General features: G+C 35.5%; 7 protein-coding genes and 1 long non-coding RNA gene across 10 annotated transcripts; 4 read left to right on the forward strand and 4 right to left on the reverse strand.

Annotated features, from left to right (window-relative positions):
- Positions 1–32: 32 nt before the first annotated feature.
- On the reverse strand, positions 33–2,019 carry LOC138945105 (transmembrane protein 64). Its single transcript, XM_070316342.1, has 5 exons — positions 1,912–2,019; positions 1,727–1,834; positions 1,020–1,645; positions 773–934; positions 33–694 (listed from the first exon to the last, which is right to left on the reverse strand). Exons 3-5 carry the CDS (start codon positions 1,542–1,544, stop codon positions 530–532), a joined length of 852 nt encoding a protein of 283 aa, XP_070172443.1. The 5' UTR covers positions 1,545–1,645; positions 1,727–1,834; positions 1,912–2,019; the 3' UTR covers positions 33–529.
- A 311-nt stretch (positions 2,020–2,330) lies between these two features.
- Positions 2,331–4,554, forward strand: LOC138931656 (THAP domain-containing protein 2-like). The gene is made up of 5 exons (XM_070292645.1): positions 2,331–3,005; positions 3,242–3,407; positions 3,553–3,634; positions 3,763–3,834; positions 3,916–4,554. The coding sequence occupies exons 1-5, from the start codon at positions 2,899–2,901 to the stop codon at positions 4,191–4,193; spliced, it is 705 nt and encodes a 234-aa protein (XP_070148746.1). The 5' UTR covers positions 2,331–2,898; the 3' UTR covers positions 4,194–4,554.
- A 3,663-nt stretch (positions 4,555–8,217) lies between these two features.
- On the reverse strand, positions 8,218–10,341 carry LOC138945035 (neuroguidin). 2 transcript variants are annotated; one of them, XM_070316201.1, is made up of 4 exons: positions 10,215–10,341; positions 8,991–9,528; positions 8,410–8,760; positions 8,218–8,318 (listed from the first exon to the last, which is right to left on the reverse strand). In XM_070316201.1, exons 1-4 carry the CDS (start codon positions 10,221–10,223, stop codon positions 8,293–8,295), a joined length of 924 nt encoding a protein of 307 aa, XP_070172302.1. In that variant the 5' UTR covers positions 10,224–10,341; the 3' UTR covers positions 8,218–8,292. The 2 variants fall into 2 exon arrangements, with proteins under 2 accessions (XP_070172302.1, XP_070172303.1); XM_070316202.1 differs by lacking the exon at positions 10,215–10,341 and adding an exon at positions 9,620–10,185.
- Positions 10,342–11,389: 1,048 nt separating this feature from the next.
- Positions 11,390–17,010, forward strand: Tm9sf4 (transmembrane 9 superfamily protein member 4). Its single transcript, XM_070316594.1, has 10 exons — positions 11,390–11,544; positions 12,129–12,379; positions 12,476–12,622; positions 12,712–12,867; positions 13,064–13,338; positions 13,661–13,879; positions 13,959–14,116; positions 14,303–14,562; positions 14,735–14,918; positions 15,111–17,010. The coding sequence occupies exons 1-10, from the start codon at positions 11,542–11,544 to the stop codon at positions 15,348–15,350; spliced, it is 1,893 nt and encodes a 630-aa protein (XP_070172695.1). The 5' UTR covers positions 11,390–11,541; the 3' UTR covers positions 15,351–17,010.
- Positions 15,972–18,998, reverse strand: Pgap5 (Per1-like protein PGAP5). The gene is made up of 9 exons (XM_070316595.1): positions 18,733–18,998; positions 18,509–18,651; positions 18,334–18,404; positions 18,121–18,261; positions 17,863–18,030; positions 17,680–17,765; positions 17,446–17,568; positions 17,224–17,364; positions 15,972–16,962 (listed from the first exon to the last, which is right to left on the reverse strand). The coding sequence occupies exons 1-9, from the start codon at positions 18,841–18,843 to the stop codon at positions 16,801–16,803; spliced, it is 1,146 nt and encodes a 381-aa protein (XP_070172696.1). The 5' UTR covers positions 18,844–18,998; the 3' UTR covers positions 15,972–16,800.
- A 687-nt stretch (positions 18,999–19,685) lies between these two features.
- On the reverse strand, positions 19,686–22,422 carry Cdc6 (Cell division cycle 6). Of its 2 annotated transcripts, none has more exons than XM_070316704.1 (5): positions 22,222–22,422; positions 21,792–22,112; positions 20,611–21,585; positions 20,192–20,403; positions 19,686–20,006 (listed from the first exon to the last, which is right to left on the reverse strand). In XM_070316704.1, the coding sequence occupies exons 2-5, from the start codon at positions 22,081–22,083 to the stop codon at positions 19,773–19,775; spliced, it is 1,713 nt and encodes a 570-aa protein (XP_070172805.1). In that variant the 5' UTR covers positions 22,084–22,112; positions 22,222–22,422; the 3' UTR covers positions 19,686–19,772. The 2 variants fall into 2 exon arrangements, with proteins under 2 accessions (XP_070172805.1, XP_070172804.1); XM_070316703.1 differs by having other exon boundaries at positions 20,611–21,588.
- A 459-nt stretch (positions 22,423–22,881) lies between these two features.
- LOC138931649 (uncharacterized) lies at positions 22,882–23,672 on the forward strand. Its single transcript, XR_011446646.1, has 3 exons — positions 22,882–23,004; positions 23,296–23,405; positions 23,498–23,672. It is a non-coding gene; the product is annotated as an uncharacterized lncRNA (long non-coding RNA).
- A 468-nt stretch (positions 23,673–24,140) lies between these two features.
- Positions 24,141–26,034, forward strand: 312 (ribosomal silencing factor RsfS-like protein, 312). The gene is made up of 4 exons (XM_070316597.1): positions 24,141–24,522; positions 24,801–25,061; positions 25,414–25,625; positions 25,949–26,034. Exons 1-3 carry the CDS (start codon positions 24,198–24,200, stop codon positions 25,584–25,586), a joined length of 759 nt encoding a protein of 252 aa, XP_070172698.1. The 5' UTR covers positions 24,141–24,197; the 3' UTR covers positions 25,587–25,625; positions 25,949–26,034.
- The last annotated feature ends 272 nt before the right edge of the window (positions 26,035–26,306 follow it).

A 26,306-nucleotide genomic window follows, 5' to 3' on the forward strand; every position in this document is an offset into this window, starting at 1 on the left:
AAGCAGTGGTATCAACGCAGAGTACTTAATTGATTAAATAACATGTAAAATATAAGTGTAAAGTTTCTCAGTCTCTATTATTAATGTTAAATGTATATATGTGTATGAGCAATATATAAATTATATAATACACTCTTATCGCAAGGAAGCTTTATACACTGGTATTCGCAGTAGCGTCGACTTTCCCTTGTGCTTCATCCATTATTATTTACGAAAATATACATGCATACACATCGATAACATTACATGCTCCGTTCAGCTTTGAGTGTTTATTAAAATTATGTTAAAACTTTGGTAAGACTTAATACATATTATATCTGTTACGGATTCACGTACAATGCCTAGATTCCAAACCCTAGATTTTTAGGAGCATCACTGGTAAGTTAGCGAAATACTGGAAGTATATAAAGGAACGCTAGAGAGAGATGAAAAAATATCAATAATATAAAAAAAGAATCTCAACTGTACTATGTTTGTAATAAGCAAAAGATTGTAGTGCAATTGCTTATAATTTGAGCGTAAAAAAAATTCACGCAATTAGATTCGTTAGGATTATTTTGGAGTCTGGCAGACCATCAAGAATGTAATGAGGAGAATTTGCTACAGACGCGAGATCGGCTTTGAACAACGTGAGCTGAAGCTCCTTTCGCGCTTTTTGGACGATATAAACCATTAGCGAGAGTCCCACTAATATCTGTAATAACAATGATAAGATTATGAAGAGAGATTATTACTTTGGATATAACTTTTTTACAAAAGCGTACAAATGTACCTGGATGCAAAAAACTATATAGCCGGTCGCGGCCGTGGATCTATCCTCCAGCACATCTTGCATCGATCTCAAACTACTGCCCAAGTAGACGTTGATTAATTGTGCCGGCAACAAACCTACCGCGCTCGCTATGTGATAATGAAAACCACCTATGTTACTGACCTAAAATTACACACACATATAAATACGTGCAATATATGTACATATATAAGTATACTGTAATATATATGTATTATATATCGCATACTGCAAAAATAGTGTTTTGAAGACCAAAAGGAATTGGAGTAAGTCGCGCGAACAGCACGATCTTAAAGGCTTGAGGGCCGGAGATGACGCGGAGTATCGCCCTCGCCGTGTCGCTCTGCAGGAGGGCACCTATCGGCAGCCTGGTGGACAGCAGTCCCAAAGTGACATGAGCTATGGCTATGCCGAGATTGGCGGAGAGTATGACAATTGCTATGCCGTGCACGGCGCCAAACAAGTAGCCACTGGCGATGATGAGGAATAGATAACCGATCACGATCGGGAACGACACCACCGTGAACAGGCCTATGAAGATGACGGTGATCATCCAGGCATTCTGATGCTCGATCCAGTAGAGGAGCACCTTGATGTAATCCCTGCAGACAAAAACTATGGCGCCGAGGAAGGCCAGGGTCGCGATTGTGATCGCGACGTAGCATATCGAGTTTGAGTTGACGCAACTGACTGCAGTACTCTTGGAAGAGCGCATCCCATTCTCAACGTCGTCTATGTCGATGATCTGATCCATGTTCGATCAATCTTTCTAAGATTCTCGGCAATCTCTCAGCATCCAGTCATCCCTTGACAATAATGTGCTCTTCGAAAAACCGCAAACGATAATTAATAAAACTGCAAAGGATAAGTCAAATAAATAATACTTGAAGCACGTTGGATTAAACCTAATGACAAGTCAAAGAGAGATAATTTTACCTCGCAATATGAGTCGAAGAAGTAAATTGTCTTAAAAATAACGCAGATCGTAAATTCCCGGTTGTTAAATGTATTATTTGGCAACATGTCAATCGAAATAAAACAGATCTATTAAAAGCGTAAAGATGTATTACATTGAAAAAAAGATATATAAATATATACAATTCAACTGTTAGGCCAATTACGCATAAAGTTCTTGCTAATCATCTTGTAAATAAAAAAAATCTGTAATCTCTGCAGTTTATTAAATTAACTATCAACTATCCAGTTATTGTAAACAATTCTTGGGATGTTGGGAAGCGTGGCAGATGAACATGAATTATGAGAATGGAGTGAGAGAGGAATATTTTTCCATGAACGAGATCAAAGTGTGTTCTGAAAACGAATCTGAAAAGAGAAAGATGAAGTGACGAACGTGATTGCCTGCGCCATAATGTTGACATGATTTGAACGTATTGCAATATGCGCATATGCGAATGACATAAGTTCGCAGACTCGTGTTTGGATAGCGGTCTTGTGTCTTGTGCTGAAGCTATACTCATAGGTTGAAGGTATTTAAATAAAGAAACGCTTCTCATGAAACTTATTATAAATTTGATATCGTTTTTAATATTTACGCTGATAATGTAACATGCGTGTTACATGGTATATAAAATATTATTAATCTTATATACACGGGATGTTTAAAAAAATAAAGAATTAAATTTCACAGGAGTTTATTCTATTTTCTTTTTTATTGATTATAAAAGTGTGTCATAAATGAATGTAAACAAGTTTGTGTACATATTTAATCCCTTATTTTAAAAACGTTTAGAAGAGGAATTATAGGAAATATAAACAAATAACGATATCCCCTCGCCCCCTCCCCCACCCCCTTATTATAGCGAAGTATATACGTTACTGAAACCTGCTGATACTCTTGATTGTGTGCAAGCAAAATAGTTTAAAAAACGAAGTTGAAGGATACGATAATCTGAATATTGAATATGCACAAACAGAAGTAACGAGCCAATTTAGAGCTAAGCGCCGATAATCAGAGCGCATTTTTTTTTTTTTTTTTTTATAATGTGATTTATTAGTTGTTTCGGTCTCTTATTTGGACCATCATCGGTATAGCTGTCAAAATAATTTATTTGCATTTCTTTTTCGTAACATACGCATATATACATAAAATGCCTACTCGTTGCGTTGCTATTGGATGTAGAAACACCGCTAGTCCCAGTGGAAAAACTGCAGCGCAAATGAAATTCGAGAAAGTAATGAAAATAACGTTTCACTCGTGAGTATAAAATTATATTGACATAGATTGTATATCAGAAAATATCAGAAAAAGAAATTTCATAAGTAATTTCATGAGTAAGTAGTTTCATGAGTAATTCTAGTTAATTCTTAATTTTTTTAATATTTTTCCTTGATTTTATTGTATTTTTAAGAAACCTTGTTATACAAAGATTGATTGCTTTTTATATCATTCTTCACATATAATAAATAAATATGTATTATCATGTTTTGCAGATTTCCTTCGGATCCTATTAGAAGAGCGGAATGGATAAGAATAATGAAACTTGAAGACAAAAATATTACTATTAGAAGTCGTCTTTGTTCTCTTCACTTTAAGGAAAAATATATAGATCGTACATCTTTAGTATATGTAAGATTGAGAGAAAACGCCATTCCACATGCAAGTATTTTAATCTTTTTTATATAAAAATATATACATGTATACATAAAATAAAATATAAAGTATAAATGTGTAAATGTATAATTGATACTTTCGTAAGAAAATGGTATAAAATTATAATTCTGATCAATATATCTTTTTATAGATATTTGAGGAAACATTGTATGACGATGTTGAAACAGCTATAAAATGTGAAAGAGATATATTACCTGCACAATCAGTTAAAAGTATAACTTTATTACTAACATTTTATTCTTTTATACATTATTTCTAGTTGTAAGATTGTAAATTTTTTTATTGATATAAATTATTAGTTTTTTTGATAACATAATAAAATTAAGTCAATTTATTTCAGCAACAATTTTAACTGAGCCTTTAAATATAAAAATGGAAATGGGTGATAGTTTTAAACAAGATTCTGTTATCCGTAAGCTTGACAAATTACATATTCATTGATAAATAATTGTAAAATGTGTGTGTAGAATGTTAATAATAATTTATATCGCAGATTCAGTATGTGACAAAGAAACAAATACATTGTCTTCTTTACCGCAAGAAGTGCGAAAATCAACTGAGGACAAGGAAACAAGAATTTCACCTGAAAGAATATGGAATATAAATTTCTCCAATATGGAAACAATTAGACAAGAAAGATGGACAGAAATTAAAAGTTTACGTAAACAAATACAAGTTTTACAGAAGAAAGTCTGGCAAAAACATAAGAAAATTGCAATTATGAAAACTATTTTGGATGAATTAAAAGTAGAATATTTAATCAGTGATTAACACAAAGTCTCTTTCTCCATTTCTTTCTTTCTAATAATACAGAATATTTCACATATAAAATTAACTTTCTCTATATGTTTTAAAACTCATATAAATATATATTTTATTAATTTTGAATTATATATAACATTTTTTGATACTCTGTAATACATTTATAAAATATTGAGAAAAGAAAGATGTAGGAGTGTAGAAATGTAGGAAGAATATAGTGCATATTTGTATTTTATGCACTGTCTTGTATATAAAATATTTCTATAAATGTTTTTGTCACAAAGTGAGAGAATTGAAGGACTAAAAATATTGAAATTTGTATATATAGTACATATTGTCTTTTATTCTACTTCAATGATTTAATTGCAAATACCTATGGAAACATAATAAAAATAAAAAATTAGAATTATCTTTAAATTCCCGAATAAAAAATTAAATCACTATCATCATATTAATTTATTTCTTTAATATATAAGTTCTTTTTTTTTTGTTATATTGGAATAACAGTTGAGCAAATATGAAATATGCAATAGGCATTTCGTGACATTGAAAACATTTTATTCAGTCAGTAAGAAGCATTCTACATGATGATAATAATAATCATAGTATAATCCGTGATAATAATAATAATAATTAATAATCATAATTCATTCGTAATAACCACAATTTGTAAATGTACAAGGTAAACACACACACACACTCTCTCTCTCTCACTTTATTTTTCTCTCGCTCTTTCTCGCAACTATTTCTCTCTGTCACATACGTTGAGAATTGTCATTTATATAGTATACACAAAATTACAGAGAGATAAATTCACCAATATATAAATTAAACATCGTACTCTCTCTCTCTTCAAAGACTATGAATGTAGTCAATAAATCATCCCTATCATCATCTCGTCTCTGCTGCAAAGATACTTTTCTTCTTAATACTTTTCTTTCTTTCTTTCTTTTTTTTTCAGTTCGGCATTCGGCAGCGTTGTTGGATTTGAAGGACTACTTCTTTTAAAATCCGCAGCGGCAACGCTCTCACACAATACACTTTTCTAATACATTTGTACATTTGTAGGTTCGTCTCTCTTTTAATCCTGAGAAACACAGTATGGATCTTCGAGTACACAAAATCGATCAATGAACTTTGCATGTCGGTTTCTTTCCCAGCTATATGTATTGTATCATCACTCTCTCTCTTTTGTACTGAAATAGACTTGTGGAATGGGTAAAGGAATTTAAATACTGGTTGCATTCTTCTATACAGAATCAACAAATGGAAATACGAATTTTCACAGAATTCCTTGTTAACAAAATTAATAAAACTCTTTTTACTCTCGTGTCTCTCAGGATTATCATAGATAGGCGAGAATTCATACGCAAGACGAATAAATATCTATTTAAGTGCATCCCTCGACGAAGCGTCGAGCAAACGTGGAGATTTGGCGGTCCCGTAAAAAATAACGTCGGTGGCCGGTACGTGAAAAGAAAAGAAAAGAAAAGAAAAAAAAAAAGTTGTCCGCTGTGGAATTTATTTTTCTTTTATTACTGTAAATCCATATTTCTATTGATTTGAGGTAGTGTATTAAATGTAATAATCCTATTACCTTGCTGCTTCTATATGTTGCGTGTGGATATGTGTGTATCGTATTAATACTCCTTCGCGTATCTTATCATACTTGCGACCACGAGCCCAAAGCGCGTAGATATATATATGTGTGTGTGTGTGTGTGTGTATTTATGTATAAAAAATCCAGCTTATAGAATACAAATGTTTCAGGCCTTGTAGGAGAAATATATGTTTCATCTATTGCAAAAGATCGCTATCGATACATAGTAGTCGGCAGTAATCGAAACTTCATAGAGTCACAAAGATTAGAATTGTCTATCTTTTTGTTTTGGGCTCGTGACTCGCGTCGATCATAAGTACGCTTCACAAAATTATCGTCTATGCAATGAAGTACGAGGACGCCGAATATCGGACAAATTCGAGACATTCCATCGTTCTCACGCGCGCGAACAATCTTATATATTAGCCGTGTGTGCGAGTCTTTAGAAGAGTAAAGAAGAAGAAGAAGAAATCCATCTGTATAAAATTCGGTGTCTTCAAACTTCATTCTTTTTTTTAAATACCAAATACGACAAGGCTGCTGACATTAGGCTTGCTAGCACTTTGTAAATAATGCCCAGCGATTGTGCTATTTTGTTTAAGTTTCTTTTTAACTATTATTTCATGAATAATCATTATCACATTTTTTCTTTTTTTTTTCTCCTTTAATTAATTCGTTCTCACAGAGATCGTCGGAGAGAGAGAGAGAGAAGGAGGGCGTGCGACATCGTCGGCGCCGCGCCAAGTTGGCTCAATCTATGAACACTTCTGTAAAAAATATAATATCTATGGATGGTTGAGCCCTTGGCCAGCATACGCAGCAAAGTTCGAGTTTAGTTACTTTTTTCGCGGGGGGAGAAGGTGGGGGGTTGAAGGGAGATCACTTCTGCACGGAATGTGAGCAATATGAGCTATATAACGCATACATCTCTAACGTGTATAGTCTCTGTATAGAACAACATATGTCGCTCAACTCTTCTCCTCGTTATTTTAAAAAGGAACATTCCACACTCGCGGGGGATGCAAGCGAGGCTTCCACCCGCTCGTTGATACACGCGCGATAACAATATTAAAAAAATGCAACCTATATATTTAAGAGGGATCGATTAACGTGATTCCTCCCCCCTCCTCCCGCGATTCCATGCGCGCGGTTTGATTATACAAATATCCTATTTTATCAGTTTGCAGAAGTGATTATCGCCCTAAGATCCTTTTTCTTTTGTTCGTTCGTTTGTCCGTCCGACCATTCCTATCCGTATCATATGTATGATATGACAGGCTCCCCCCTTTCTTTCTCTCTCTCTCTCTCTCTCTCTCTCTCTCTTTTTCTCTCCGAGAAATCAAACAATCAGTCAATTAAAATCAAATCTGAGAACATGACGACAATTTTGAATTTTGACACGCTCGTGTTATCCTTATATTACCATCAATATAAGTTTAACGACTTAAATCCAACGCAAAAATAACATATATATAAATACAATGCACAAGCACATTGTAATATTAATAATAATGATAATAAAAGAAAAGAGAGAAATGAGACTTAACGTAAAAACATGACTCACATCCAAATATTTTTATAATAGCCTCAACAGTTTCACCAGGGGAAAAACACAAACGAAACATACATATAATATAGTAAAACTAGTAACTACTTTACTACTCTAAGACAGCGAGAAAATCCTAAGACATGCGATATCGACGAAATGTCGTTTTTTGCTTCTTTTTTTCTTCCTTTTTGCTCATTTTACGAGTTGCGCCAACTGTGTGCGAAGTTCCTAAAGATAAATGTATTTTTTGTCCCCTCTTTTCTTGTTTCTTCTTTTTAATCTCGAGTTTTCCAACTTGTGCTGAATGTCTTGTGATTTTTACGCTTTCAGTTAACAATTAATTCAATATCGCGTCTCTCCTGCTATGCGTTTACTGATTTCCTCCCTTCTCTTTCCCTATATAGCCGGAGAATATTTCAAAATAAAGCAGAAAAATGTTCTGCTTTCAACTTTTACATGTAATTCGCAATTTTCAATCTTGGAGCCGTTAGTCCGCTACTCGATCCAACATTACAATATTACCCTATTACGACACATAATTTCCATTAAGCTCGTATGTGCCATTGTGTTTGACGTCGTTTCACGCTCGAGTATAATATCGTTCTTTTTGCGATGGATCTCATCTCTCAATTCCACAGATCAAAATTGATCTCTCTCAGACAATAGTTAAAGATTAAAATCATTATTAACTAGAATTATCAATTACACGACCATTAGTATGTCTTATACAGTAATAAATTACCATCGTGCTATTTTTACTCCACTGTCGACATGTTGCCCTTTTTTTTTTTAATTACTAGACGTTACGACGTTATTTTTAGCTTAACTTAGTAACGAGTATTAATGGCATCTAGTACTCTGCGTTGATACCACTGCTTATAAATTTATTTTTTGCCTTTTACCTTAATCGTTAATGCTATATGAAACTCCAGGTTTCGCCAAAGTCCCGAAGTCGTTTCTTAATGATGCCGCTTTTTCTTGAAACCTACAATAAATTTCGAGACTTTAGAACTCTTAGAACTCTTTACCTCGTCAAATTTTGCATTTTGCGAAATTTATCATGAGAGATCTCTTACTCTTTTTAGCTTTGCCCTTCCTTTGAGCTTTTCTCTTCTTGGCGGACTTGGCGGATGACTCGCCGAAAGTGGTGATCTCATCGCCGAGAGTGCTCAGAGTCGTCATCTGACGACGTCTGTGCTTCTCCTGCTTGGTGACGGGCAAGCGCGTCATATAATTCTCTTCGTATTCAATCTTCCGTTTGTCCTCGCGTACCAAAATCGCCCGCTTCTCGCCCAGACCCTGGCTATCTTCCACAGGCGCGTCCAGATATTCTTCCTTCAACTCTCGCAAAACTGTGTTCGATACAGCACGTCTACGAGCTCTTTCGCTGGCTTTGCGAATCTTCTCCGCCATTGTTTCATCACCATCTGAAGAAATTACATTTTATCATAATATAATTAACAAATTAGCAATTGAGAAAAGCTAAGTAATTTAAATATCGCATATCAAAAAGTTGTGATAAAAAATTATAATATCTTGTACATATTTAATATACATAAATATATATATATATATATATATATATATATATATATATATATACATATATATATATACATATATATAGACATGTAAAAATATTTTTATTAGAACCGACCATAATGCACCGCAGCGAGTTTCGGCGGCACATAAACGTTAGACTTCCTAGACTGCTGCGTCGTTGGTTTGAAGCCGTCTGTCTCCTCCTCCTGATCACTGTCGGAGTCTTCGCTGTCGAGCTTGGCGACCAGCGCGTCGGGATTCGCTCTGAAGTTACTGGGATCGTCGCTGTTAATGGTACCGGTGACTGCGGTCTTGACGAGTTTATCTATTTGATACTTGAGCTTGTGATCTATTGGTCGGATTTTCTCTAGGACAGTCCTGATCTCGATCAGACGATCAATCGACGGATCACCTTCGATACGCTCGCCGGAACATTTTCTCAATACTACATAGGTCAGATTGATGAGATAGGAGAGTAACATGTGATACTTCATCTCTAGAAAACTCAGGCCCTTGTCCGTCGAGATCTCGCCGTTCTTCACGCGCACCAGCATGTTGTCCACGAGCTGGTTCACCTGCAGAACATTGGCGTTCATCTCCCCAAGCAGGCGAAACGCCTGCGGGAGATCCCTCTGTTCCATCTCGTCGATAGCCTGCAAGACACATCGTCGGGATTATATAAAATAATAATACGAAAAGGAATAAATAAATAAAAATAACGTAAATTAATTTTACGAGTCTTACGATCATCGCGATTAATCTCCACGCGTTTCTCCAGAGTATCAGAGATATTCAGCGCGCGACGTCTTGTTTATTTACGTCGGATCTGATTTTCGTACGCATAGGTTAAGCGCGTAGACGAGGAGCACAAGTAACTTTTACGCCGATACGTTCGTTCGACCCGCGGGAGTCTCTCACGGAGGGCGACGAGCCCGTATATAAAAACGCGCCCCGAATCGCGTACGTCCCGTCAACGGCGATGTTTCATTCAAAAAACGTGAAACGCGACGGATTTCGTTCGTGAAAACGCACTCGGCGGGCAATTTCGTTGGGATTTTTCGACGATAACAACCGTCCCCGTCTCACCCGCGGTGAATGTCCCGGGAAAAATGTCCGCCCCGGGACGAAAGTACGGGAAAAAAGCGCAATAATCTGCTGCCATCTTTCCTATTTACTAATGGATGACAGAGGTGGAGGAAAGAAGAGAGAGAGAGAGAGAGAGAGAGAAAAAAAAACAATCAAAAATTCCCGACGCGAGAACCGACGCGAGAAACGCGGCCGGATTCGCGCGGCGCGGCCGAAAAACGCGACGATGGCACGCCACGGGCACGTCGCTCACCTGCACCATGCTTCCGCGTGGAAAATCAGCCCGACAGACGCATATCCAAACAACGTAACTTGTAATTAAACGAGTCCCCACGTGGGACGATATTTTCCTCTTTTCAGGGAAGGTTGGGGAGGTGGGAGATGGGAGGGGGGAGGGTGAGAGGGAGGGGTGGAGGGGGGGGAAGGTGTATTTTTTCGCTCGGAAGTCTGATCAGTGGAGCGACCCGTCGCGCGAATCACTAGGATCCGCGACGGCCACGTCGTCCGGGATCGTCGGCGCCGGCCACCGATCAACGCGTGACGATTTTTCCGGATCCCGCGAATCGCCGATCGCGTCGGTACGTCGCGCGAGGATAATCGCGTTTGGTGTCTCAACGAGATGCCCACTTCCGCTCGCGCGACGAGAACGCCGAGCGGCGCCGTCTTCGAACGGCGAGATACGCGCGACGGATATTCGCTGATCGGCGACACCGAGCGATCCACCCCCCCTCGCGCGTTTACCGATAACAAATGCGAGGAAAGAAACTTCGAGGAACCGTCCTGGGAATAATATTTTTCAAACGCTTTCTCTCTCTCTCTCTCTCTCTCTCGTTCTTGCGGATCTCGCGTTTACCGCCCGTCTTGCCGCGTCTAGGAAATTTTTTTTCCCCCCTAGATACCATCGTGTTGGCGCGCTGACGCTCCGCAGCCGGCTTCAGAGCGCGGCGAACTTCATTCTTGACAGTTCGTGCGAACTTTTTTGACGCGTAGACGCTAGCGACCGTTCACGTGACTGAGCGCTTTGACAGACACGTGCTTCGATCCGGCGCTTTCTGGGATCCGTAACAATTGTTTATGTTTTTTATTATCTATAATTATACAATTGTTATCGATACTTTCTTGTATTATGATGTATAAAATTTAAAAGGAAAAATAATTAATCGCATCAGAAAATGATCTGAATAAATCTCGTATTAATTATATTATTTTATATTATTTTATATATCGCTATTTATCATCCTGTTCAACAAAGTTATTTACAATAAAGATCTGCAAATTTCTTTCGACGTGTCTTATTTTGTTGACAGAGAGAGAGAGAGAGAGAGAGAAATATCTGCGCTATTATACTAGTGCGCACGCGTCGGAAAATCTCACGAATTCGGAATCGTTGCGCGCACGCGCGAAAAAGAGGGTACGTCGTACGTCTATCAACACTACAACACTACCGTCCCGACTCCCGACGTGACATCGCGGTGAGTGATTTTGAGGTGGCAACGAGAATCGAGGGCGAGACAGTGCGAGAGAGAAAGAGTGAAAGACGGCTTGGCGCGCCTTCGTGAAAAGTAACGATACGAATCGCAATGGTAGGTGTGATTCCCTGACCGGTTCGCGAGGCTTTCCGATTTCGATCTCGCGAAATTAACGCGTCGTGTGCCACGCGGATTGATGACACAACCTCGCGCGTTTCGCGGCGATGCGAGATCCGCGTGCTGACTGCTGTCAAACGGGGTTCGACAGGACGATTTAAGGCGCCCCGATCATCACTTTATTATGCTCGGAAGTCGTCGCGTTCCTCTTCCTTTTCGTCTACGTTTCTCTTATACGTTGCCCGAACTATGTGGCACACGTACATATCTAATGATTCACTTCGCTGTGTATGTTTGTGTTTACGTAATTGTATGTCACTAGATACGCGCAAGAAGATATCTGTTTTAAATAGTAAAAAAAAAAAGCATAAAAATGACTGTGAAATCGACTATAATAGTTTATTGGCGAAGAGATTTGTGTTGTAGCACTTGTTGCATAAGTAAATATTTTTTCTTTCACACGATAAAATATTGATATCTTTGCATAAATAATCTTTTTTTACTTTTTATAAACTTTTTATAATATTTTACAACGTTATTAATCACATTTTAACGTCAATCAATTAAATTTGCCGATACAGGGAAGATTACAGAGGCATGGTGCTGTATTAGTGATGATATCTCTCTTAATAGAGACCAATGGCTTTTATGTACCTGGAGTCGCTCCGGTGGAGTTCAAGAAGGGCCAGAAGATTGATGTTAAAGCTGTCAAAATGACCAGCATCCATACGCAATTACCATATGAATATTACTCTCTTCCCTTTTGCCGACCAAAGAAAGAGATTTTTATTTACAAATCTGAAAATTTGGGGGAGGTGTTGCGAGGTGACAGGTACTATCTTCTTTGATTTTGAGAAATTTTACCAAAATAATTCTGTCTAACTTTTATTATTATAAATATAATCTTAATTATTTTTTTTTCCTTCAGAATAGTAAATACTCCATACGAGGTTGTAATGGGAGAAGATGTCAATTGCAGATTGCTGTGTCACGATCCATCTAGCTTTATGACCTGGGACGAGGCTAATTCCCAGCACGTTATTCAGATGATCCAGCACGAATATTTTGTCCATCTGTTAGGGGATTTTATTGTTATATATGTTTAAAAAAAGAATATTTTTTTGGCATTTTGCTCGTCTCTATTTAACTTGGATTTTTTTTCAGATTGATAGACAACCTACCAGCAGCTACTAGAAAGAAACACAAAGAGACAAATAATGTGGTTGTTTATCAAGGATATCGTTTGGGTGGAATAATAAATGATCAAGTGTACATCAACAATTATCTTAAGCTAATATTAAGCTATCATAAACATGGCGAGTTAGTATCCATTTTATACTCTCTGTATAAATTAATTTCAATTATATTTAAATATATACAAGAATTTAATTTAAATCAGATATGAAGAGATTTTATAATCAAAATAAGAATTAAAACAATACTGAGAAAAAAAAACATAAAAGAGAGAATAAGGCGACAAAAACTCATCATTTCCTTTTTACTTGTACAAATTTAGAGATGAATTTAGAGTAGTCGGATTCGAGGTGGAAACTCGATCCATCGACGCAACACAATTGAAGTTCGACGGGAATACCTGCATAATACCGAACGAAGCGAACCCGCAGTTTGTCAATCCAAAAAGCACGCGCCTTCTCTTTCTATATTCGGTGGAATGGAAACAATCGGACGTAAGCTGGGCCAGTAGATGGGACGTATATCTGGGCATGAGTGACGTCGAGATTCATTGGTTCTCGATCATCAATTCCCTCATTGTTGTCTTCTTCCTGTCTGGTAATATAATTACCGCAATTGACAAGATTTTAAAATTCTTGCATTCGAGAAACTATCACTTGCTCTTGTTACTTGATTTCTCGCAAACTTATCTGCTATAATTTTTTGAAATATTCTACGCATTATACACGAATGTGGCATTAAATTTATACTAATGATTTATAAATCAGTAGAGAAAGTATTGAATTGTTGAATATAAAATGTGATTTTCAAAAAACAATATATATACTTAATTAAAAGAATTCAATAATAAAAACCATGTGTTTGAGAATATTACTCGTTAATCGTTTTTCAATTTTTGAATTGTATGTTAATCGCGCAGGAATTCTGACAATGATCATGGTGAGAACGCTTAGAAGGGACATCGCTCGTTATAACGCAGGCGAAAGTGACAGTCTAGCGGGTCTGGACGAAACGATCGAGGAGACTGGCTGGAAATTGGTCCACGGAGATGTGTTTCGACCGCCGACCAACTCGCGCTTATTTGCCGCCGTGATCGGCAGTGGCATCCAGATCTTTTTCATGGCTTTGATCACGATATGTAGGTGCACAATTAAATTTTCAATGGTTCAACGTGGAATATGAGACGATTACTATATATTTTCTGTCTGTTTCTGCAGTTTTCGCGATGCTGGGGATGCTGTCGCCAGCGAGTCGAGGAGCCTTGGGTACTTGCGCGATATTTTTGTACGTGTTTTCCGGTTTGATCGCCGGCTACTTCTCGGCGAGACTGTACAAGACGATGCGAGGTCGGGAGTGGAGAAGAGCCGCTCTATTGGTAAAATTTAATGGATATATATTATATATAATAATATGAATGTTTATATAATATATATTTATGTAATATATTCGTATTTTTCTATATATATAATTTTTCTCTAATCCTCTGTAATTAATAGTATCATAGTTTCTAATTCCAACAGCAATTGCTATTTGTATTCTAAAAATCAATATTGTATTGCAGACAGCAACATTTTATCCTGGTATAGTCTTCACAACATGCTTCTTCCTAAATTTCTTCATATGGGGAAAGCACAGTTCTGGTGCAGTCCCTTTCACCACCATGGTAGCCTTGCTATGCCTCTGGTTCGGCATCTCTCTGCCTCTTGTCTATCTTGGCTACTTCTTTGGCTACCGTAAGCAGCCTTTCACACATCCAGTTAGAACAAATCAAATTCCTAGACAAGTTCCTGATCAACTATGGTATATGAATCCAATATTATGGTAAGTTTAAACAGGATTAAATTTTAATACATTTTTAACTTTGCTGCGAGAAGTATTGTCATTAAGAACGTTGACAAACACACACATACATATACACACACAATCCATTTATATCTAAATATATTAATTAATACATCATATTTTTTAAGTCAATGATTTTTTTTATTTGCAGTACTTTAATGGCTGGAATTCTACCATTTGGCGCTGTATTCATAGAACTCTTTTTCATCTTGACTGCATTGTGGGAAAATCAATTCTACTACCTCTTTGGATTTTTATTCCTCGTTTTCTGCATCCTTGTAATTTCGTGCTCGCAGATATCAATAGTCATGGTCTACTTCCAATTATGTGGCGAAGTAAGTATAAGAAGATTAAAAAACCATATTCTTTTCTTCGATTTATTTTTAATATTTTATTCAATACTTTTTCTTTCAAAATGTAAAGCAAGTATATTTGCAGTTTGAAAGTACATTTCTTTTGTTTCCCGAGTCTGTAAAAGTATATCTTTGTAATATTCTTATTCCTACATTTTAACGTTCCATCTGCAGGACTATAGATGGTGGTGGCGAAGCTTCATCGTGAGCGGCGGATCAGCGGTCTATGTGTTGGCATATTCCGTCTTTTATTTCGTCTCCAAGCTAGAGATTACTGAATTAGTGCCAACCCTCATGTACTTTGGCTACACCGCGCTGATGGTCCTCACATTCTGGCTATTGACCGGTACGATCGGTTTCTTTGCCGCGTACGCTTTCATCAGAAAGATATACGCGGCCGTCAAGATAGACTAGTCAAAATTATCACTAGTGGAATAATACAAATGAATAAATTTAGATTTTTAATTTAAGAGAGAAAATGTGAGAGAGAAAAAGGGCTTAATTTTTTTGTATAGAAACAATAAGTGGAATAAGTGTGGATGCATCTATATCTTCCACGAAATTTCAAAACTGCAAACATTTGCATAGGATTTTGTTATTCAAATATGTATATGAATATTTGATGTGATTCGATATAAGATTTCTATTTTCTGTTTATCATTGCATCCATCGTCATAACAGCAGTGGAAGCTCCTTATTCGTCAGAGTTTACATCGTGTACGAAAATTGTCACAAATATGGAGATTGTGAAAGGCAAAAAAAAGAAATATATTGAAAAATTAATACATTTTTAAATAGAAAAAAATGTTTTTTTCTTTGACATATCTATTTTTTTTAAATTATCTTAAAATAGAAATCATAAGTACTTTTTTTTAATATTTGTTGGAACTATTTTTTTTTTTTCCGTTTTATTATTTACTTGTAAATTTTGTTATATTTGAAAGATGGCTGCGAAAGTATATCGAATTGTGAATTAACAAAATATACGAATAAGGAATAGGAGAATATAAAGCTTCCATTGTACAATACATATACTATTTTTATTTGATTTTTAGTAGCACGATTTTCTTTGTTAGTACTTACAATCTATGACACATTCACACAAGAAAAAATGATCTATAAAATTCATAAACAGAACGTTGGCTATATCAATATCGGTCCTTGTCTCGTCGAAGGAGAACAAGCACATGCTACTGTGTAAAAATATTCAAATAATGTGATATTAATGACAGTCAATGTGCGAAAGTATTATATAGTCTATAATGAATGAGCCAGTCTAAAGTGTTATTCGTTTCCGTTTCCTTTTTAAAGTAAGCGTATTATATACAGTTTTGCAGTTGTCTTGGCCGATTGTTGTAATAATAAGCACACATATAATGAGTAAGAATAATGATAAAAAGTTTGTGTATTTACTTTCAATATTGCAATTACGTTTTCATTCCTTAGTCTTTAGATATCATTGTCGGAAATTCTGAGTGTTTAATTTTGTTAAACTTTAATTTGTAATATCGATCTTTCTTTGCGATATATTTATATAAAAGTATCTGTCAATACTTATATATATATATACAATATAATTTTTTAATAAACGTGTATCTTGTGTATTTTCCGTAGTAAAGTGCTATGTACATCGAAATTGATAATGATTATCGTTACAAATTATATATATATATCACAAAGTATTCTATACAATTATTAATGTAAATAATATGCAAATGGTAGCGTGTATGAAAAGTGTATACAAATTTGTCTTTATCATTTCGAAAATTGTAGCCTCCTAAAATTATATTGTATATAGAATTATTATAATGCTCGTTCGCGCATTTTAACATCACAATTGAATTTGTCACGACAAAGAAGATACTCAAGGCATCTTTAAGCGAGAATACGTGTGCCGTCTCGGTCTGAATTTTATAATAAAATATATCAAGACACTTGTGAAACTAATCTTATAAATAGTGATTACGGTAGATTCCACGGGCATGTAACACTTTGAAACAGAATAATTGCTTGGAGTGAAAATACCCTGGAATAAAAACGTTTACAGATATATTGTGTTCCAAATGAGGATAATTAACTTATTGAATATTTAATTTTGTAATATAAAATATTGCAATAAGATTTTCGATGTTCTATTTTCTCTAAAGATCTCAGATTAAAATATCAGAAATAGATAAAAATATAATAAAAATTATAGATAAGTTTAAGGAATATTATCGAAAATCTTATTCCAAAAATAAGAGATATTGGCTAATGGGTTAACGTCGAAATCAGAATCAAGATTTACCATCAGAAGAGACGGATTAACCTTATTGCGCCAGCTGAAGGATGGGATTGTGAATTCCAGAACGTCATCGCGATGTATTCTTCTGCAGCCGTGATGGGTGTGTCCGGCAACGATCAGTCGCGGATTTAAGATATCTAAAAGCTGGTGAAACAAAATCGTCAAATTTAGCATCAATATTATGCGAATATGATTACATCTATGAAATTGTCAAATAATATGTACTTGTTCCGAGGCTTCCTTCGACAAACATTCCCATCGCTCCCGAAATTTTATGGCCTTTATCTCGTCGGGAGCCTGATCCAATTCATTACAGATCTCGTCCGACTCTCGATACATCGGATAATGCTGAAAAAAAGGAGACTGATATATCTGTTTATTTTTTGTTATCTAGATATTAATCTTTTAAATCTTTAGAATTTTTAAGAGACAAATTAATATACATGTAGCGTAACTAACTTGCAACAATATAGGCCTACTATATCTGGATATTGCGCTCGCATTGCGACAATCATTGCTCATCTTTCTCGCACATATCAGATCTTCTGTAATGTGATTGTAAAGGTTTATATAACGATTAATCACACACACAATTACAAGGATCTTGGTTAGTACGCAAGAGCGTATGGATGACGGGCTCACTGGCTATTTTATTCACCGCGATCTCAGTCGGTCGGCACAAGAAACAGCCATCTCCTTCCAACGCCATACTATTGATCAGCACAAAATGATTGTCTCTTATACTCAGTCGCCGCACACTTGGACTCTTCAAGCTGTTAATGAAACGCTGATTACGATACGGCGTGATTGCTGAAAGTTAAACAACAAACATAGTTGAAAAATATGATCAGAAATATATGTTTTAAATTGATTCGGATGAAAATATACTCTTTACCCTACCATAATGAAATCCCATATCGTGATTCCCAGCAACGACATAGAGACGTGTGTCCTTGGGTACATAAAACAAGGAATGAAATCTTCGTATATAATTTTCAAATTCTGTGGAACTGCACCATTGTCCCTCATCAAAAACATCACCTGAATATTATATTAAAGATAAAGCAATGATTTTTTTTTAAAAAGAAATATCGATATAAATATTAGATATACCTAACACAAAAACCACTTCTGGTCTGTGTATTGTCATCATAGTTTGAAATACTCTGTACATTTGCCATTCTCTGAAACAATAATTCTTAATAATTCTCTTTTAATAGATACTATATAACAAATAAAATATACAAAGCACAATATATTCTTAATATATAATTTGAGGAATACAGACCTTCGTAACTTATCAAACCAATGTCCCTCTCTGGGACCTAATAGATGAATATCCGCAATAAACATTGCTTTGACAGGCCTGTCTGTTACTTCTGTATGTAGAGTGAGGTCTTCTTTTTGAGGGTTTAAAGCAGGCCATTGGCACTATGAATCACAGATCAGAATTTTTCAATCTCGTCAAAGATAGATCTATTCATTTAATGTAAAGACGTTATGGAGACTCACCTGTACAAGTACTATATAATATATAAGATATTCACAGAAAAATAGTATAAATATTAAAGCTAAAACTACATTGAGAAGTGTTTTGGGGAGCAGTTTTCCGAGATGTAACATCTTTGAAACTCGATATGATTAATCAAAATTGTATATTAAAATCCTAATTACACTACTTTTTTGTCCATTTTAGCAGTGTAAACAACGCAAATATAAAGGACTCCCAGTTTAACCTAGCCTGACCCTCTAACTCCATTTAACTCTACATGATCGTGCATAGAATACCAAGGGCCCATTCCTGTTTCGACTACAAATAAATATTTGTTTGTGTTAATATGTTAAAAACTTTTCATTTTAATATTTTATCAAATTATTTCAAAAGATTTTTTTCTTACGCATTTCTCAATAAACTTTACTATAGAAATAAATATACAAAAAAATGGAATTAATCATTAAAATAACTATTATCTTTAACTTCTTCTGGTTCCAATTTCGCCAACTATATATTCAAAAAATTCAATGGATTTTGGAAGTAAAAAAAATAATACCCAGACTTTTGAAATGTAAGCCTATAGTTTCGTACAAAAAGAATAAATAAAAAAATGCAAGTGAATAAAAATTTCGCTTTATATACTATTCGACATAAATATTTGTACATAAAATATTCACATTTTCTGCAAAAATATCGTGTATTATGCTCAATATATTCCGCAGAAATTTTAAGAATCGATACGGAATATACAATCTCGCGCAATCTTACACACATGCAAGATGTCACACAGTCAATCATTCAATAAACCTCGTTATACCTCGTCGAATGATACAACATGATAGAGACGTTTATGTTTAGTAACAAAGTAGATTTTAACATGCTAACGATACAATTTGATTATTGAAACAATTATATATAGAAAAATGATACGCAATAGTGATGTAACAATCGACTGATAATAATCGGGATATTCGTTTTCCACACTATGTATATAAAATTTAAAAAGAGCTATAAAATAAATTAGAAATGTAAAAAATAATGAATTTCTCTAATTATTCTACAAACAATTTGTATCGTTAATTATATCGGCCATCATTTGTTTGTCCTGCAAAGCTGCATCCAATTCTTCTTGGTCCCACTGTAAGTTTACTTTGCATAAACGTGCCTCCTTCTTGCCCACAACTCTTAAAATACCCCTAGTCTCTATTAATGAGCATAAATTTACAAATTCAGAATCGTCGACGGCGAATATATTACGTTTTTTGCAAACCTTTTTGTACACCTCGTGCAACTGAAATAAATAAAAATACTATACAAAGAAGAAACTTGCAATGACAATAGAAAAATTTTATTGTATTATTGTATTTGTAACTATATATTTTTAATTATATATCATAAATTTATATAGTAACTAAATGAGTTACAATCATATATTTGTTTATAACAAATTTGTAACATAAATTTTAACAAACTTACCTTTCCAACAGTAACATCCTTGTTTCTTCCCTTATTCAAAATAAGTAATAGAGAACAGAGTAACAATTTCTGTTGAAGAGGAAAAGTATCCTGTTCTTGATCAATATTCTGTGTGCCACCATAAACTCCATTTAGAATCGTAACTACTTCTTTCAAATCAACTGGCTTCTCCGTTACCTCTGTCTCTTGCTTCAGAGATTCTATGTTTGTATCTAAATTAAAAAAAAAAGGAAAAAATTAGATATATATATTAAATTATACTTTTAATAATATGCATTAAAAAAAGTATCGATTCTATTTTTGTAATTTATTATGCTTTACACACACATATATATATATATATCGTATATTAATTTTTCTATATATTCATCTTCATATTGTTTTGCGTTGTTCTATTATATTTAAAAAGCATTAATTACCATTATCATTTGTTGGACGTAACACTTGTGCCACTTGATGAGACTCTGCCAATTCCACCACTCTTCTGCTGATGTCCAAAGCTCTCCTGATATCCCCGGAAATCGCGGCTACCTTGCCTGCCAGCAATTGTATCGCGGACGGTGTAAATACGCCGTTCGCGTTCGCCTGATTCAGTCTCGCGGATATTATATCAAATATCTGTTGCTTAGTGTATGGCGCAAAGTGTATCAACGTCGGCTTCAGTTCACATCTGGCCTGCAACCTGGGTAGTATCCTATCAGTCAGATCCAGAGCATTGGCGATTCCAACAAGGATCAGCTTAGACTCCGGTATAGATGGCCATTCAAATATGGAATACAGCACAGACTGTTTTTTGCTCTCCAATTGATCTATCTCATCCAACACCAGAAGTAGCGACTTGTTCTTCGATGTTAAATATCTCTCTATAATAGCCTTGCCATTCTTCCCTGATTTTATTGCACTGGTTATGGCCAGCTCCTGGATTATTTTCGCATAAATGGCAGCTGCAGACTTCATACTGGTGCAATTAATGTAGACTATCTTAAGTTTGGATCTTAAGTTTGATTGCTGCATGATCTTGAACAGGCTGGCGGTTTTTCCAGTGCCCGGTGGCCCGGAAACGTACAGGGAACCTGACGTTTCTTTCTCTAGATGTTTCTGAAAAAATTTCTGTAATTTGGCTAACTGCTCTTCCCTTCCAGGCAGCTCCTCTGTCGCACAACTATGCAACGCTTTACGTGCATTCTGATACTTATTGGATCCAGATAATAAATTAGAATTTAGATTGTCTTCTTCCTTGGAGAGGTGGGATTTAAATAATTGCTTAGGATTTAATTTGCTTCCATTCGCAGCAGATAGATGCAATTTATCCAAAAGAGTGGACGGAGTCAGGGGAGATTTGTTTCTTCCTTGCGATTTGTTCCTTCTCTGTTTAGGTGGAGAAGGAGTGTGTTCTTCTGAAAGATATATAACTTATCAGTTTATAACAATAAATAAAACATAAATTAATACAAAGAATCCCCTGTAGGGTCTAATTATGATATATAAAGTAAAAAAATAACAACATACATAATTATCACATAAGTTACAAGAGTTGAGGTACGAATTAATACACTACAATACTTTATAAAATACTTTTAAATAAAATAATATTTTTTACCATATAATCCGTTACACTTGCGACGTCTCGATCTCGGCGTACCGTCTGCGCTGTCCATTCGTCTGTCAACGATTTTTCCCTTATGCTTTTCCGTCGTGTTTTCGATATCCGAATCGGATTCGGACTCGCTGCTAGTTAAAGTGACGATCTTCTTCACGGTCGGAGTATATTTGGACGGCGTGTATCTAGCTGTCGCGTCTGTGAAATCTTCCTTCGCGATGTCCTCTTTGCGACCATAAAAACTGCATTTTTTTCGTATGGGAAAAGAGATGGTGGTTTGAGTGCCCGACATCGCACTTGAAGAATCCGTCAATTATAATCCTTGAATGAAAGTTAAGTCAAGCACAAAAATACGTCTCGCAAAAAGGATAAAGGGAGTCGACAAACTCCTCGTGGAAAATGCGACAAGATTCGACAAATATTCACATACTGTATTCTCAAAATCCTGTCCTCGTCGAAACGTCTTCGCGATCTTGGAAGCGATTCTTTTGCAAGATGCCGCTATGTTCACCTCGCCCGTAATCTTTTCGAAACGTTCCTCGGAAAACGTTCCGTCCACGTCGCTAATAAATTACACAATGATCGAATTTGTGAACGAGACACGTCATTTACCGCGCAACAAATGCATTCAGCTGTGTAGCAGCTGTGTTGCATTTTTGGCGGGACGGGCTTTAAACGCGGGAAAACGACGGAATGCGGAATTCGCACCGGAACGCGGATTCGGAATAGCGGTACGTAAAACCCGTATCAGACTATGCATCGAGATTGAAATTCGACCAATCGGGACAAGGAAATTTTTGTTCCTTTTATCCTGATTGGTCAAATTTCAATCTTCAATATATAGTCTGATACGGGCTTAAGGCATTGGTAAAATATTGTGAGAAACTCAACTGATGAAGGATTCACCAATAGGAACGTATAAGCGTCTGATTGACCAATCAAGGACAAAGGGACAAAAATTTCTTCGTTCTCATTGGTCAATCAGAAGCTCCCAAGCATGATTTCAAAATAGCCGAACGAAACGGCGCACTCTCTTTCCAAACTAGATGCTTTATCTAGTTTACGTCGCGCAAACCCCTTTGCCTTTGTCCCCGCTTTACCATGTCCACTTTATTAGGGGAACCCGTCGAATGTAGTCGTGCGACAAAATCCAGAGTAATCGAGCGATTCTAGAGCGATCTAAAATTCTTTAATCCGGAAGATGAGAGCTAAGGTGAGCCGGTTTTCGTTATCATCGATCATTATTACGTTTCTCGAGTATATATAATTATTTTGTAATGAGAGAAATACGAGTGTCGAATACAGATTATATTACGTTACAAGTTTTATGTCGACACGATGCCGATAACTGTGTTAAAAGTTTTCTCATCGTTTCGATAGGCTTGTAATTAAATCAAGCTTGTCGTTCATTGCTATTTCAATCAAATTTCTCGCTTCATAATTATGTTTCTTACTGGTTTCACGAATCGTCACAACCTCGACTAACGGCATGTTTAATTTGCAGTGGCGTAAGAAGAGAATGCGCAGGCTAAAGCGCAAGAGGAGGAAGATGCGTGCGAGGTCCAAGTAAACAATTTCTCGGTATGTGCACACACCTACGCACGCAAGTAATCTGTAAGTATAAACTTCATTTCACGTTGTAAACGAATTGATTTATTCTTATGATTTTTCTTCATTCTTATTCACATACAAATGAATTATTTCAGCTGTGGGAAGAACAGACCTGCGATAATTCGCCGTTTCACCAACATTTCCAGTTGCACCTTCAGCTGGGTTGAAAATTCCAATGAGGATCTATTCAATGGATTTGTTTTTCACACAGAAAGCATTTTATACATGTAAATCTTGTTTGGTTAAATGCAGCGACTATGCAAGATAAAACACAGTTTTATATTTGGGACTTCCCTCCTCGCTTCCTATAAATATTTTTTAAATTTTAGAATAAGGTCATGATAGGTAAATTCCAAAACTTCTAAAACACTCTGATAAGTAAAATATAATTCATATTTGTGTATTTCAAAATTTCTCTGCTAATAAGTGATGCAACAAAAAAGTCTTCATTTATAATCAAATATGTGTGTGCAAGAAATTTGAAAGAATATAATTTATACAGTTATTTAAGAATGTCGCACAAAAATAGATTGAAAAACAAAATAAAATATTCGAGAAGTATTTTATAATCTTATTCAGATCTACTTTTCTCATAAAAATAATTATACTGGAAATAGATATGCCAAAAAATTTGGAATAAAGAGATTCGTACGTTATATGTATATACTATTTTTTAAATATATAAAAATTGTGTATATATATATATATATGATATATTTGTCAATACGCGAGTAGCGATTTAACCTTGCTTTCTACTTTTTATAGTCGAGGTCGGAGTTCTGTAGGTCGCTCGAGATGCGCACGTGTATTCTGAGGAATTTACTTCGCGCCCGACAAATATTGCGCGAATCTTCCAGCAGTAATTGCGCGCAAATACTAACGTACTCGCAATTGAAATTGACGAGGCAGTTCTCGAGTGAACCGGACAGAAAACCTGGTAATGCGTCTAAAGGCGAAGATGATAACCTCGCGACCGCTATCAATACGAAATACAAGTCCTTTCATGACGAAGATGCGGATGTTATTCTCGACGTGAGCGAGGAGTTGGAGAAGATCAGCCTCGAGGACATAAGCGCGCAAGAGAAGGTTCATGATCCTTACGCCGATATAAATTTGAGTCGTGAGTACGAATCTAGAGAGGTCATGTGATATGTGCAAAAATATGTATCAGAAGATTTTTTAAATAATTAATAATAATTTTATGTTTATAATTGTTATTTATATCGTAAAACATCAAAACACGCAACCATATTTTAATAAAGTATACAATAATAATATATAATTGTGACGAATAATGATAATGGATGTAACGTGTTTATCGTAAGAAAAATGTGATGAATGAAATTTGATTTATAATGAGCGCAGTAATGTAATAAGATTTATTTGTGTGTGTTTTAGATGGTACTACCGGTGTATATGATATCGAGGATCTCGTTGCATTGCTGGAGAGGGACAAGGCAAATAACATCTTTGTTGCTAAAGTACCACAAGAATATGCTTACGTGGACTATATCGTTGTGGTGAATGGAAAGTCATGGAAACACATGAACGCTCTTGCTATCTTTGTACGCAAAGTTTACAAACTGAAAAGATATCCAACAGATTTAATACCCAAAATCGAAGGAAAAGACTCGAAAGATTGGATAGCTTTAGATTTAGGTAAATACATTTCTCCATAAATCGAAAATTATATTGTATTTATATATCTCTTCAACTTTTTACAAATCTGATTTAAACATATATTGGATTTACACTAATTCGAAAAATATACCTTTGGCAAAAGTTAGTTTGCGCTATATAATTACATGAAGAACTATCGGAAAAAAACTTTTTAAATTATATTAAGAAATTAAAATAAAACGCATAATCGATAAATATCCAAGTAAAACAAACTGGTAATATAGCGCGGATGCAGAAATGATATCTATCGATAAATTTATCTGTAGACTCAAGAAAGCTATAAATTTGTTAATTTTCTGAATTGTTATAATAAATTGTGTATATGTTGTAGGAAACATCGCTTTGCATATCTTTTCTCACTCTGCGAGGGAGCATTATGATTTAGAGACTTTGTGGACAGTTGGTTCACAATACGATGATAAGAGTAACGTGTCTCAGGAACTAAATATTATGGATAAATATAATGCCTTTTTGGCTGATTTTCAACCGGCCGACAATGTTTGATGATTCATCTGTGTACAGTATAGCATTAAACTCTATAAGGTAAATAAGTTCAATAAATAAATGATAAAATTAATAAGCAAGATTTTGCTATATATTGGTATATCCCTCCATAATTGTAGAACTTTTATTATATTATCGAACCATATATCATAGATTTTATATGAAAAAATAATTTCCCATAATAATCTACAATTTTATCTCTACAAAATATATAACTATTTTAAAGTCATTGCGTATTTTTTGTATGTTTTTCAAAGTCATTTATTTGTATAAAGAACAAAGATCAATCATTGATATATTTTCCGTTTTGTTCGATGACCTTTTGCCATCTTTCGGTGAGCTTCATAATTCCCCGTTCGTAGAAGGACCTGTCTTTATTGGCGAAAAACTGAACAAGGTGCTGATTTACCGCCTTATCTGAATTTAACGTTATTCCACGCAAGGAGTTTTGAAGAGAGCGAAACAAGTGGAAGTCTGACGGCGCAAGGTCAGGCGAGTATGCTGGATGGGGCAACACATCCCATCCAAGCTCCAATAATTTTTGACGGGTCGCCAAAGATGTGCGTGGTCTCGCGTTGTCGTGATGGAACACAACTCCTTTACGATTGACGAGCTCCGGACGTTTCTGGATGACAGATTCGTTCAAACTGTCCAATTGCCGACAGTACACATCCGAATTGATTGTTCGGTTCCTTGGTAGGAGCTCAAAAAACACCACAC

The sequence above is a fragment of the Polyergus mexicanus genome, unplaced genomic scaffold, assembly GCF_030449975.1.
Source record: "Polyergus mexicanus isolate NDT 795.1 unplaced genomic scaffold, iyPolMexi1.0 SCAF_3, whole genome shotgun sequence".
NCBI lineage: Eukaryota > Metazoa > Arthropoda > Insecta > Hymenoptera > Formicidae > Polyergus > Polyergus mexicanus.